Genomic DNA, 15,933 nt, shown 5'->3' on the forward strand with positions numbered 1-15,933 from the left:
ATGGTGCCATTTCTTTATTTTGATGCGGTATGCATGGGTTCACCAGTCATCATAATTATATTTTACAAAAAAAAAGTTAGCAAACAAGTACACAAAAATGTTGTTATTTCAACTAGAGTAGGGACCATAGCACATTGATAAAAAGTACAGAAACAAGCTGGAATAGTGCACGATATTAAATCACAGTAAAACAATAAGAAGTGTTATATCCCTACTGTGCTCAAGATACCATAACAGAAATGCACAGTAGGGATATAACACTTCTTATTGTTTTACTGTGATCTAATATCATGCATTACTCCAGCTTGTTTCAGTACTTTTATCCCTATACTCTAGTTAAAAATTCTAATTTTTTTGCCGGTGTACTTGTATGTGGTAAAATTAAATGCATCTACAAAATATGTGCAGTATGGTGATATCCTCCTGTTATATACTTACATACGTACATCACTGTATATAATTGTATAACTACATACATGTAATGTATAAGTCACTTACCCTTTGTACAGATCCAGCTGCTGCCAGTTGCCCTCCATGCTACTCCACCACTGAAGACTTTACACTCATATAACGGGTTTCCTCTGCCAACAAAGCCTTCTTCACATTGTAGATCACATCTTGACAGGTATGTCCTGCTATGGCAATGAGTCAACAAGCTGTTCATTGGTAGTGATGATGAGGAACACTCCATGATTGAACAAGACACAGGTGATCCACTCCAACTACCATCATACTGACATGTTCTCTGGGAACTACCACTTTGACGATAACCAGTGTTACATGTAAAACGACAAGTGTCTTGGTAGGAAAGTATTCCATCATCTCCCCGGAAACAACTAATCACTCCATTATTAAGATTTGTTAAAGGTGGACAATGGACTACACAGAACTTGATTAAACTACCACAGAATAAATACAGAATGCTCACCTCTTCTACACATGGTCTCAGTACCATCCCAATTCCTGTTACTCTGACAGGTCCTAGTGACACTACCAGTTAGCTTATAGCCAGTGTTACATGAGAAAGTACAACGATCTCCATAATTGTTTGAACAAGATGATCTCCTTCCATTAATAGGTTGAGCAAGTGATGGACAGCTAACTAATGTTATATACGCATTCAATGGTTTACTTCTACTGTAACCTTTATATGTATAGATATATTACATGAGATGCTACTTGAAACATTATAGCCTTACAACTGCACAGATGCTAATTTATTTGGTTAGATTTTATATAACAGATGCTTGGCAGTGGCGGATCTAGAAAGGTTTTGTAATGTCGACAGAAACCCCTTTCAGAATTTCACTTCTAAAGTGACTCTGAGTAAGCCATTCTTCTGTTTTAAATAGCTCTTTATCTCATAACAGTAACATTTAACTTACAAAATGTATTCTTTTTCACCTCAGAGGCCAACTAGATCAAATGCACAGGAGCTCATCTGCTCACTCAATAATTTTTTTTCAGACGCTTGTTTTTGCGTGAGTTCAAAATAAAAAATAACGAAAGAGAGGAGACCCTGATGAAAACATAATGCAAGAAAACCATTAACTTTCATTGATAAAAGAGCATGAGCAAGTAAGGATGTCTAAATAGTAGCATAATGGTGTAGCTACATAGCTATAGCTACTAATGTTGTGGCTACTAATGCAATGGCTTTATGGAGAAATATAATACACCTCCCAGAAATCCCCTTTCAAAAATCCTAGATCCACCACTGCTACATGTAAATTTGCAATTTATACTAGCTGTCTGCACATTCTAGCTAGCAGTATAGACAAAATAATTATGGCTTTATACATGTGGCAAGATATTCAAGATTTCTCAATGTAGTGATTAAATGCAGTATATGTTTGTAATCCTATAATGAGCTAGTCTGAAAGTAGTGAGTTACATACATTTTTAATTGTTTTCCATAGTTAACTTGCATGTGGCTATTTAGTATATGGTGTATTTATGCATTTTTTCTATATACATATATTTCTTTTGTACCTTTGTTCTCCTACTGATGTTAGTTATAACTGAGGGTCAAGCACTTAGTGAAATATTGCACACAACTTGGGTGAATCAGAAAATCACCCATACAGGTTAACCTCTAAGAGTTACGGTCGGAGATCTAGCTAGGGCTAAGGCTCTCATGCATATTAATCAATATACTGAAATCACTAAACTTGTTAGAAACTTCAAAAAATTTATATAAATTTTGAAAAGTGACAGATCTCTCAATCATAGCAACACAATGTGACTGTGTTATGCATCAAAGCCACTCCATGAACGCGGATCTCTAATAAGCAGTGAAAGTTCAAACAGTTGTGCTCTGAACTTTTGGTCTGCATATAACCATGTAAAGTCAGCAGCTTTAGTATGTGATGCATATACCTGTAGTATTAGTTCTCACACTTGTGTAACCCGGGAACAATCAGACTTAATACAATTTCGCACACAAAAACACACGAGGAGCCTCTAGTGCTCACGTGCTAACTCTTATTAATGTCTACCCTACAAATACGTTTTATATAGTACATCACTAATTACAAGGTTGGTGTTTATTGAGTTGTTCTGTTACACTTGCTCACCTTTACTACAAGTGGGACTATCACTACTCCAGCTCCCACTAATAAGACAAGTTCTGGTGTTACTACCAGTTAAATCATAACCAGTGTTACATATAAAACTACAAGTAGTTGCATAGTAATAACTTCCTGATCTACAAGCATTCCATCCATTAGTAGGATAAGAAATAGAAGAACAAGTAACTACAAAAGTATAAATGTAACTCATGTAAACATTCTACCTGCACTCTCTCTTAACAATATACTTTAATTACAGCTACTTGTATAAATGAGTACATTTCACATAAAAGATCCAGACTTATTACTACACTGTATTCAATAGGATTTTGTACTTATCACCAATAATTATTATTGAATTACTGGTGAAGAACACAATTTCAGTATATGTCGCAGAATATTCACCTCTTGTACATCTAGTTGTAGAGCCACTCCATCTCCCACTCTGACAGGTTCTGGTTTCACTACCAGTTAGCCTATAACCAGTGTTACATGTGAAAAAGCATTTGTCTCCTTCAGAATAAACTCTATCACTTCCTAGTGAACAAATTATCCTCCCATGTGTAGGGTGAGAAAGAGAAGAACATGACACTGTATAAAAGAATATTATAGTAAAGTGAAAGTAGTGTTTTATGATTTTGTTACCCATCACCACATTTAACAGTACAGATATTTATTGCAATAAATTTCTTGAGTTCAAAGTGGAGACACCCTCTAGCACACTGTAGGTATTCAGGTAACACATGTACACTTAATAATATTTTCACTAACAGTGGTATACAGCACAATTATAGTACAAGCATACACTGTGCATGGTGTGGGCTATTAACTCTTCATTCTCATAATTCATGGAATTTGAATGATTTCAATGAACTAGGTTTTATTTCAAATAGCAAAGTTCAGTTCATAGGAGCTATATGTATACCATATAAAGATACTGACTCAGCACACATCATGTACAATAACATATCACTAGTGCTAACAAGCATTGCTGTGAAATGACATTTCTTTATAAATTCTGTTTCTAGTAATTGACAAAAAGTTGTAGAGGAAAATGTATACTACACATTATCAGAGTTTCCATTCACAACCCTATCGTATTATCCATGAACATGGAATTGGCAATATCTCAGTGTCAAAAAATTAGAAATAGTTTATACAGAGCAACTTATCAAAATGATTTGCATTACAAGATCAATAAAATTTACAATTCAGCTATTAGCTCATGTCATGCCATGCCCTATTAGGAATTCATTACATGGATTCTTGCTTTGGCTCCTAAGTAAACACCTTGTATAGGGTCTTCCTTCTGTCCTCAAGTGCCCAACTGGTGAAGTATATATAGGCACAGCACAGTATACAGTGTACTCTTAATCTTCAGATACAGTATGCAGTTATCACATTGTACTATCCTCAGTGTTTAGCATAAAAAGTAGTCCTAAATAATAGTGTTGGAAGGGTAAACAATGTGTGATATAATTATAATGAATGATAATTATTTTTGATGAAAGTGACACTCTAGAGCAGGGAAGTTTGAAACTTAGTGTAAGATTTTTGATGAATAAAACATTAATTAACATATTATTGTAGAAAGATATGGCAGGTTTTAACTGACAATATGCCACTCATTCAGTTAGATTTTCCTGTCGACACCTCCTGCATACATGTAGCTATATAACAGCTATATATTTATTTTTACCTGTTTGACCTGAACATTGTACACTACAGATCAACACTATCATAGCATAGATGAGCTCCATATCTGAAAAATGTATAAATCTATATATAACAGGTATATACAGTATTATATATGTATTTACAACATTCAGACTGTCACAAAAGCTATGCCTAGTGTAATTAATTATTGCATGGTGTACAATTACTAGATCTGACTTGAGATATCAGATAATGCGGCTTCCACTCATGTACACATGAAAATTAATATCAATCAAGCATTTTAACCACAACTGGATTCTATGTAGCTACCTCAATAGACTGCCAATAGTTTCATCTTGTTTGTGGATTGATTGCAGAGGCACTTCTCCTACTATTCTTCATTTGTAGCACTGCATTAACGGGCTGAACATAGCTTAAAGTGAAGTGTAATGACTATATAATTTCAAATCAGCAATTGATAGCTGGGCTGCGTGTTCAGACGAAAACATTACTCTAGCGCCATCCTTTTCTTTGATGCAGTATGCATGGGTCCACCAGTCATAATAATGTTACAAAAAGTAAACAAGGAAAATTAGAAATTTTAAGTCCAATTAGGGATCATAAATAAAAAGTAGGGAAACAAGTGAGGTCGCCTACACCTGCAGATATATGCTACTAGTGAAGATTTAATCCCTAATTCAGGCATGGGTATATGGATTAAATGTTCACTAGTAGCATATATCTGAAGGTGTAGGCAACCTCCCTTGTTTCCCTACATTTTTATGATCCCTAATCAAACTTAAAATCCTTATGCTTGCATAGCTATAGATTTTCAAGAACCCACGTCAAGACATTGCACTTCTTAAGTGTATAAGCTTTTGATGTGCAATATTTGTTTTGGAGAGCTTTTCAATACTATGTAGTAGTATGTGCATCGTACAGTGGGTTGGGGGTTGGCTCAGTATAACAGTTAAGGTCAAACGTCAGATTTCAGGTTCCCATATAGTTACTTGTACTATAAACTGATTGAGAAAAATCTCCATGGCTTTACTATACACAATTCCAATGATTCAATGTATGGCCACTGAATGCATGGTCTCTATATGTATCTGTGGGTTTCACAAGGTCTCAGAAAAAGACTTATTCTACAGTCAGCCCATCACACTGTGACAGTAGGCATGAGGCTATTATGCTCCAAAAATTGAGCATCATGCTTTTGAGCAGTGCTCAAAAAACCACTTATTATGCTTTTGAGAATTGCCCATTATTCCCAAAATTATGCCACCATAATTAGTTGATAATGCCAGTTTATTGCTGTGTCATACCATTTTCATTGATGTTTAAACTTCCAATAGTCTTGAATTTTTTAGCTGGTTGCTGTACTAGAGCATTTAATTTCGATGTGACTGCTTTATTAGAGTAAATAATATTTAGTGACTGTTCTATTAGAGTTTCTGACTGCTCTATTAGAGTATCTCGATTTTTTTAACGGAATTGTGTAATCTGCTACTATTAAAGCTTTATAATCAAAAATGCTAGCATAATTCTGATTTCCACACATACCTATTATACCCGAAATTATGCCGGCATAATCGCCGCATCCCTAGTGAACAGTACCTCTGCAGACCTCTAAACCGTCTCACTGTGAGACTCATGTTTTTGGGCTCCTTCTAAAGGTCTCATGATCACGCCCTGGATGTCATGATTTCTCAAGGTTTTCATCAGAAAACAAAACTGAAACCCACAATCAAAAGTATTTCATCAATATTTTGGTCGAGTGCCTGTATTTTGATCAAAGTGCCCACATGATTAATTCCTAGGCACATATAAATCTCTCAATAATAGACTTTTCCAAATAGTTAACACTCAACTTGCAACACATGATGCTGTCTTGAAAAAAAGGAGAGTAGACGTGAAACTTGGAGCAGAATAGGAAGAAAGAAAGAAAATAGAATGATGACTCACCATCACTCTATGAAGCAGCTATTCTGCTACAGTACTTGGATACGCTTTGTGGATGAAGATGCTATAGACTGATGGGAGATAGTCTTCTCAAGCAAATGGTTTAATGAGAACTTGCATGATGAGTCATGTGATTCCAGAGCAGGCTCAGAAGCTTGTATGTAATTGTGTTCTTAGTTAATTACACTTTGTAGCTATGATAGCATAGGTGGATGATGAGCTGCAGTAAACAGCAGCATGCACTCACGGTCATGCATTTTTAAACAGTTCCTTTTAAAATGAATGTGCACGTAGCTACAAGCCTCAAGGACTTAATGTCTGCTGCATGGATATTGACTGCTGGGATCCTCAAGGTTGACTCAAGTTTCAAGTTGAGAGGTCCGCCTCTGCAATCAATCTAGTCACCATGAAAAATACGGATGATTCGAACACCCCCAATTATGAAATACTGACTCGAAAATGAAGTGGCCATTACGCTTCCCTTTCACCTATTTTCAGCCTATTACACAGTGTTACAAACAAAGAACAGTATCAGAAGCGTTTCTACAATCAATCCTGTCACCATGGAAAATATGGATGATTCCTGTTTACAAACATAGAGATGCCATGCATCACACTACCATGAATTGACACCTTGGGCAGTCAGCAAAAAGAAATGGGGACATAAAAGAGGATGAAAGTGAATCCATGATGCGTGCATTGTACGTACTGCAGTAATGCCAAAAGGTACACCTTGGGATGAAGCGACGTAGAACAGTGAAAAATCAAGCCCGTAGCTACTGAGCCTTAGCCACTATCAAGTTTTGCTTGCCTGAAGACATCAGGCTGGCAGGCAGTTAGTCAGTAGAAAATTCCATTGAATAATTTTTTAGAAAGTTTTGTAACAATTTGTTGGAAGCATTTAGGGTCGTACTGAAAGCACTTTTGCGCTTGGTTAATTTAACCAATATTGTCAAGGTGCCGGGATGGTATTGTGAAGCTGGTGTTTTAGTGATTTATTTGGTCAGAAAGACCCAACCCCAAGTACTACCATACTGTATGACATAGACGGGGGGGCTAGGGGGCCATAGCCCCCCCCCCCCACTTTTTTGGGACACTGTTTGCAAGAAAAGATCAAGATAGTCTAATAGAACAGTCAGGATCTGAATATTCTAATAGAGCAAGAGCAGTCACATTATTCAGAGAAGCAGTGTAGCAAATCACTTAGCTACGTATGTGTAATTATAAATAAGGAGATATAATTAGTGGAGAGCAGCTGCAGCTATTGTTAGCAGGCTGTGACCCTTTCTTTTTTTTTTTTTTTGGTCTTCAACTCACAGCTGGCCTGCCCCCCCCTCCCCCCCCCCACTCTTTGGCCTGCTCCACCGCCCCTGCTGTATGATAGCTTACAGACATTGGCAAGTTGCAATATGGTAAACTTAATTATTTGCTATATAATTATAACAATGTGGTGAATTACTAATTGTATGCATGTCTACTACTGACATTTTATTATTATTATTATTATTAGTTTTACAACCACACCGTACATGTACAAAAATTATAGTTGATTACAAGAGTGTCGATGATAATTGGTGATTGGAGTAGGGTGGCTGATAGCTAAAGGCACGAACTGCCAATAGCTAATTACAAATACTAACTAACTACTTAAAATATACTACTTAATTACATATAGAGTAAAAAGGGGTAGTGTGTGTGTTGTTTGTACATGAAGAACAGGGACAGCAAAAATGAAATGTACAGGTATTATTAGAGTTAAAATTGTTTAAAAAGTGATGCCATAGAAATTGGGTAAGTTGCTTTTTTATTGTCATTCAGGTCAATCGAGGGTAAAGAGTTCCATAATCTTGGTAGTCTGCAAAAATAAAAATGACGGTTCGAATTGGTTGTAGAAATACGATGGACTAACTTGCCTGATGATGATGATCTTGTTGCGGATACTGATGCTTTCATTGATATGTAGTTATTAATGTCAAAGTGGGGGTAGGGAGTTTTGTAGGACTTTATGAAAAAAAGTAAATCACTTAGTTCGTATTGGTACATTAAAGGGAGTAAATCAAGTTGTATTAGTCTACTTTTGTAGGGTGAGTGATAGTCATTTAATATATACTTCGTTGCCCTCCTTTGAACTCTTTCCAGGAGTGAGATGTCTTTTAGTAAGTAGGGTCTCCATAGTTGGCTACAATATGTCAACTGTGATCGTACCAGTGTGAGGTATAGTAGCTTTTTGGTTATAGTAGAATGTGTTGAGAAAGTCCTCCGGATTAGTCCTAAGCTTTTGTAAGCATTGGAAGCAATAAATTCACAGTGGGTTGAGGACTTTAAAAATGATGATATGTGAACTCCTAGATCTTTTACACAATTGGATTGTACAATGGGTGTTCCGTTTATGGTAAAGTTATGTGAACCAATATCCTTACCGAAATGAATGTGGAGAAACTTAGATTCATTGAAAAATAGGTCATTAGTATTGCTCCAGTTAAATGCTTGGTTGAGTGCATTCTGTAAGGAAATAATGTCGGTAGGATTTGATATAATCTTAAAACATTTAGTGTCATCAGCGAATAGAGATAACAAGGCCAGTGTGACATGCAATGGTAGGTCATTGATAAAAACTGAAAACAGAAGTGGACCTAGTATGCTTCCCTGAGGGACTCCTGAGAGGACGGGCACCATACTTGATAGAGAGTCATTAATATGCACACACTGTTGCCTTGATCCGAGGTAGGCCTTAAACCAGTTCCAAAGGTTACCCCTGATTCCAAGAGACCACAATTTTGATAGTAACTTGTTGTGTAAAACCGAGTCGAAAGCCTTCTTGAAATCAAGGTAAATTACATCAACCCTTTTATTAGCAGTTAAGGCTTCCTGGACTGTATTTGCTACTGTCAAAAGTTGTTGTATAGCAGATCTGTTTGGTAAGAACCCGAACTGAAATACTGTGAGTTGCTTTAACAAAAATGGCAAGGTTTTGTCATACACTAGCCTCTCTAGGACTTTGGACACAATGCACAGCAGAGAAATGGGTCTGTAATTATTCACTGCTGAACGATTGCCAGATTTGAAAATGGGTGTAATAGTGTGAGTCTGCCATTCTGCAGGAAGAGTACTATTCGCTATGCATTTAGCAAATAGGTGATAGACAGGATAGTATAGGGCTGGTGCACTTATTTTCCATACCTTAGGACTAATATGATCAATTCCTTGGGCCTTATTTGGGTCAAGGGCAGTGAGAGCATCATACACGTCATGTGGTGAAATAGTGATGTTGTCCAGGATGTTGCTGTTGGGTGGAGAGTCCAATGCAGTATTTAAGGTTGATGAGGAATCTCTGGTAAAGACCAAGAAGAAATATTCATTAAATAAGTTTGCCTGATCATGATCAGTGCTGGCACTAGAACTGTTGTAATGCACTGTAGTTGGAAAACTACTATAGTTGGTAAGAAGGGAAAGATATTTGTAGATGGAACTGTTCCTGTTTGTGGAAAATTGGTTGATTAGATTATTTTCATAGTTGTGTTTGGCATCACTGGCAGCACTTTGAAAATTCTGCTCAGCAATCTGGAGCTTAGTCTGGTTAGAAGGTGAAGGGTTTGATGTATACTTTTCAGCGTTGAAACCGGGTCGGGTCATCCGGGTCATCCGGGCCAACCGGGTCACATTTTCTCCGGGTCATCCAGGTCTGACCCGGTTTACAAATTATCCGGGTCTGACCCGGATTGGATCACGTGAGAAACGAAATTGATCGCTTAACGACATGGAACCTATAAACGCTAGTCGCGTAGCTCTTTCGTGAGCCACGCCCACTTATCGCATTACAAACATACGCTCAGCCACGCCCATGCAGTCTGTAGCATGAAACTGTGTCCGTTTCTGTCTACAAGCTTACGTGGAGCCACGCCCACTAATCGATTAATGTATGAGTTGTATATAGTCTAGGTCTAGTCTTGCAACAGGATAAGTGCTTTTGTGAGCCACACCCATTTTAATATATTGGGAAATTGCAATACTAAGTATGTATGAAGCCACACCCAATTGCTGTCTGTAAACTCACAGTAGCTACGTGGAACCAAACCCACTGACTGATTTTAAATTATAAACTTACCGGCTTAGTTATCACATAACTACTCGTTTACTCAACACGAATCGAACGCTCAAAACGTAGTCTCGCTCACTCGAGAATACCCGAAACATAGCTCTTATCGCGTGCCTCGGCTTAATTTAATCCGGGTCACATCCGGGTCAAATCCGGGTCTGACCCGGATTGCTATCCGGGTCAGTGGGTCATCCGGGTCAGCAGTAGTGACCCGGTTTCAACGCTGATACTTTTGCCTCATTGAGTGCAATTGATTTAACTGGTGTGGAAGGGAGGAAGTGAACCATTTGGGGCGCTGATGAGCTTTGATGGTAATCCTAGGAACAAACATCGATAATGCTTGATATATTAAGTGCTTTAGGAAGCTCCACAAGGTCTCAACATTGCTTGTATTAAAATAGTCGGTATAGTCTTGTGATTGTAAGAAAAGTAGTAAACCATCCCAGTTGGCTTTGGAGTAGTCGTACACTGACTTATGGAGTAAAGTGTATTAGGTAATGGTCTGAAGACAGGCCACAAGGTAAGGGCGTAATCACTTGTATGTCATTAATGATGGTAGTGTTGGTAAGTATCACATCAAGTATATTTCCAGCAATGTGGGTAGGAGTGGAGATAAGTTGCTCTAGGTTGAGCTCAAAAAGAAAGTCACAAAAGTCAGTGGACTGTGGGGTAGAGCCTGACATTGCGCCCCAGTTGATGTTGGGAAGGTTAAAGTCCCCAAGCAGAATTAGGTCTTCATTGAGATTGTTTGTACTTATGAGACTTTGCAGCAAAGAAAAGTATGATTAGTCAGCATTAGGTGGAATATACAAGAGAATTACGGTAAGAGTTTTACTATGTGTAGATATTGAAATGACCAACATTTCGGCGTCATTAGGTGAGAGGATCAGGTTGGAGGAAATATAGTTCTTGATCGCCAGCAGCACACACCCCACCTCTTCCATTGCGGTCGTTTCTGTAGATGGTATAGTTTGGGGGTAGAAGCTCATTGTCAAAAATGAAGTCTTTAAGCCAAGTTTCGGTTATATAAATGACGTCAGGGTTGTGGACATGTACAAAGGTTTGAAGAGATATCAATTGATTACAAATGCTTCGTGCATTCCAAAGGTAACAGGAGAGTGTGTTGGGTCCATGTTGTCTAGGTGCTGTGTTGTTATTATTGTTGTTGTTGGCTAGTCATTGAGAGCTCATAGCTTCAGGACAGGAGTTGGAGTCAAGGTTGGATTGGGTTTGTGCAGCTGATGTAGATTGGTCTGTAGGTGAGGGGTTTTCTTTGAGTAATGCACCATTTGTCACTCTGGCATGAAGTTTTCCAGCTACAAAAATGTTTGGACCGTATCTTGATGGATTTACGGTCCACACCTGATTGGAGGAGCTGCCAACGTTCTTTCAGAAGTGTTGACTCAATCTGTCTCTAAGTGGGAGAAAGATCATGCTTTATTGAGATGCCACTAGGGCAAGAGCCCTTCCTAGAAAATAAGCTTGCAACATGAATAGTTGAATTGAATTTAACTAGGATCGGTCTTGGTCTACTGGAGTTAGGCACATACTTACCAAGACGCATACAGTCACGGATAGCATTTTTAGGTATATTACAGTCGATGCTTGCACACACCTCGGCAACTTTGTCCAGGTCTAGCTTGACTCTTTCTAGGTGGTGAGTGTCCATATTACATTCCGACAAGCCATAGAAGACTGCATTGTACTGATGTGAGAGGTCGACAGGTGTGAAGTTGCAACTGGTTGATTGATTGGCAGATGTTTCATTAAGGTGAGCTGCAGGATCAGTGGGAGGTGACCGTTGTAGTGAATCCAGAGTGCTTTTGATGGTCTCAGTACTTTGGGAAACAATTTTGGAAAGTTGCTGTAGAGCTTTAGTGACAGATTCATCAATTTTTTTGTCTATATGGTCTGATAGGTCAAGTGTAATTTTTGAGGTGGCACTTGAGTTGGACAGCTTAGAAGCCATCCCTGGTTTACATGCCTTGCAGAACCAGTGCAGAGATTTATAACTAGTCAGGGCTATCATCATACCAGCTGGGACACTCTGGCATGCACAACAAAACCAAAAATTACATGACTCACACTGAAGCAGTTGATCCGCTTGATTATCACAATGCTCACATTTATCGGCTTCCGATTCATTGTCAGTTTGGAGTTTCAATTGTTCGGGCGTTGTCGCTGCTAGCACCACTTTTGTACGGAATAGAACGGTTCTTTCCGCGGTTGCGAGTGTGCTTGCCCATTTCTTAGTAGTGCTCACCACTGCTGGTCGAAAGGAAGGCAAACAAGTGCAATTTACAGTAAGACAATTTCAAACCTTTGCAGGTACCGTTATCAACAGGATTGGCCATGGTACAACAGCTTGTAGGGGTCAGGTGAAGAGTAAATTTTATCGTTAATCACGAAGCTGTCAGTAGGGATGCGGCAATTATGCTGGCATAATTAGGTATATGTGGGAATCAGAAATTATGCTAGCATTTTAAGATGATTATAAAGCTTTAACAGTAGCAGATTGCACAATTACGTTAAATGAGATTGAAATACTCTAATAGAGCAGTCAGAAACTCTAATAGAACAGTCACTGAATATTAACTCTAATAAAGCAGTCACATTGAAACGAAATACTCTAATACAGCAACCAGCTAAAGAATTCAAGACTATTGGAAACTTAAACAGCAATGAAAATGGTCTTATACAGCAACAAACTGGCATCATTAGCCAATTATGGTGGCATAATTTTGGGAATAATGGCAATTCTCAAAAGTATTATAGGTGATTTTTTGAGCACTGATCAAAAGCATAATGCTCAATTTTTGGAGCATAATAGCCTTGTGCCTATAGCTAGTTTTATGCCATGAAGCATTTTTTTGTAAAATGCAATATGTAGATTCATGTGAATAGCTTGGTTTTCTGACCAGGCAGACCAGTCATTGCATTATCCATTAATAACTATTACACAAAACTTTGTGCTATAATTATATATATGTAGCAAATGAAAAACTTCTAAACTCAAAGCAGATTAAATACCTAGCTAGCTATATTATAAGCCTTATTATTAAGGTGTACTGAAACTACTAAAGCAAAGGCTCGTCTAGGTTAGTATGCAGAACTGTAGCAGAGGAGACTAGCTGAAATGAGCCCCTTGCCCTCTGCCTCCTACTTTGATTTTGCCAGTTCCTTTTAATTCACTTCTAAATTAAAGACGGAGATATAGCCATGCAGCATACATGTAAATAGTAGGGATGAGATGATCATGGTTTTTTAGTATTCGAGCATTTTTTAATGATTGAATACTCACGAATACTAGCTACTTGTAGTCATACCCACTGGATATTTGCATGTTTTATACTGACTTTAAGCAGTTCACAGCTTTTTCAAGTAACAACAATGATACACGCACTGTATTAAAGTACTGATGTGAGTGTTCTTGACAAGAAATTATGCCAATCAAACTCTATAGCCTTCATTGTGTCACTCCCTCATGACAAATATATCATGTGAGCTGGGTCAAGTACTCAAGTACCAATTGTACTATCCAAGTACCAAAGTCCTTAACGAGTACTCGAGTATGTTTCAGCCCTAGTAAATAGAGCATATAATTGTTTGATTAATTTATAAGGCATAGCTAGTAACTTTTGACAGTTCATCCCTTCTCCATCACCTGAGGTTTATAGTTTGAAGAGCGTGCACAACTTAATTTTAAGCAAACAAATTTCTGGATACTTTAAAACATTTTCCTCTTTAGCTATAGACTCCTATAGCTAGGGTTAGCTATATACTTGAAGCATCTGAAACAGCTCTTTGCATTTTACTTGTGTTTTTGGTACTATATACGTATCTAATCAAAAACAGCTAAGTTGTAAAAAAAGGTATGGTCCCTACAATGTTATGGTGAAAAAAGATGTGAAATCCAAGGTGGCGGCCAAGAAATGGCTGTGATGATAGGTTAATGGTAAAAATTTTAATAACAACAATTCATGTGAATTTGTGTTTTGGCACCAAATTCACCTGAATTATTGTTATTAAAATTTTTACCATCTACCATCATAGCCATTTCTTGGCCACCACCTTGGATTTCACATCTTTTTTCACCATGGCCTTTTAGGGGCCACACCTTTTTTTACAGCTTGGCTGTTTTTGATTAGATATCCCTTCTTTTGTATTTGTATACCCCAAAGCCAGCCATAGGCCAGCTTTAGGGCTTTTTTAACCTATCCTTTTTCTTTACCACAGGAAGAATAAAAAGACAAAAGCAGATTTTTAATACTTCAACTGTTTTTGATTTTATCAGTAATTATACAAATTATATACACATATTTATTACATGTCTATTATTCCCTACTGGATAACTTGTTCGCAGCTGATCTCTCTACTAAGGGACTTGAAATGTAGCTGAACTCTCTCTTATATATTTACTCTGACTTCACATATTGTATTAACTTTGGGACTATCAAATTCAATAGTTTTGGGTACAACAACATTGGGGATTGGGGTGTTTAAGGGAGATTTTTTAGCCTTATAATGCCAGGAGGGGCACCACTTATATTAGTCTACAGGGTGATTTGCTTGTAGCTGAGCTCTACACAGGATTCTCTCTAGAGGGTGAATTGTTTCTAACTGATCTCTTTGCAGGGTGATTTGTTTGTAGTTGAACTCTCTACAGGGTGATTTGTTTGTAGCTGAACTCTTTACAGGATGGTTTCTTTGAAGCTGGTCTCTACAAGATGACTTGTTTCTAGCTGATCTCTCTACAGGGTGACTTCTTCTACTACAGGGTGACTTGTATCTATAGCTGAACTATTTTCAGGATGATCTGTTTGTAGCTGGAATCTCTACAGGGTGATTTTTTTTGTAGCTGAATTCTCTACAGGATGACTTGTTTCTAGCTGATCTCTCTATAGGGTAATTTGTTTCTAGCTGAACTTTCTACAGAGTGGGTTTTTTGTAGCTGAACCTCTACAAGGTGACTTCTTCTAGCTGATCTCTCTATACAGTGACCTGATCTCTCTGCAGGGTGACTTTTATCTTGCTGAACTCTCTACAGGGTGATTTGTTTGTATCAAAACTATCTACAGGATGATTTTTTTATACCTGAACTTTCTATAGGGTGGCAAAGAAACCCTGTAAAGAGATCAACTATAAACAAATCACCCTGCAGGGCGTTCAGCTATAAACAAATCACCCTGTAGAAAGTTCTGGTACAAACAAATCATCCTATATAGAGTTCAGCTACAAAACAATCACTCTGTTGAGAGTTCAGCTACAAAGAAACTATCCTGTAGAGAGTTCAGCTACAAACAAGTTACCCTACAGTGAAATCAGATTGAAACAAGAGATTTCAGCTACTACCCTGTAGAGCATTCGGCTATGTACAGATCACCCTGTAGAGAGTTCAGCTATACAAGTCACCCTGTAGAGAGATCAGCTAGAAGAAGCCACTGTCTAGAGAGATCAGCTAGAAGCAGTCACCTTGTAGAGAGTCCAGCTACAAACAAATCACCCTGCATAGAATTCAGCTGCAAATAAATTACCCTGTAGAGAGTTCAGCTACAAACAGATCACCCTGTAGAGAGTTCAGCTAGATAAATGCTACCCTACAGAGAGAACAGGTCACCCTATAGAGAGTTCAGCTAGAAGTCATATTCC

General features: G+C 37.9%; 1 protein-coding gene across 1 annotated transcript in view; it reads right to left on the reverse strand.

Annotated features, from left to right (window-relative positions):
• The window catches only part of LOC136240332 (P-selectin-like), a 62,781-nt gene that overhangs the window by 24,082 nt on the left and 22,766 nt on the right, over window positions 1-15,933 (reverse strand). The window contains exons 2-6 of the mRNA XM_066031282.1: window positions 4,270-4,332; window positions 2,976-3,161; window positions 2,577-2,756; window positions 929-1,102; window positions 499-879 (exon numbers count right to left, since the gene is read on the reverse strand). Coding sequence (XP_065887354.1) covers window positions 499-879; window positions 929-1,102; window positions 2,577-2,756; window positions 2,976-3,161; window positions 4,270-4,330 — 982 coding nt within the window. The 5' untranslated portion in view covers window positions 4,331-4,332. The remainder of the gene's footprint in view (window positions 1-498; window positions 880-928; window positions 1,103-2,576; window positions 2,757-2,975; window positions 3,162-4,269; window positions 4,333-15,933) is intronic.

Source organism: Dysidea avara, chromosome 12 (assembly GCF_963678975.1).
Source record: "Dysidea avara chromosome 12, odDysAvar1.4, whole genome shotgun sequence".
Classification (NCBI taxonomy): Eukaryota; Metazoa; Porifera; class Demospongiae; order Dictyoceratida; family Dysideidae; genus Dysidea; species Dysidea avara.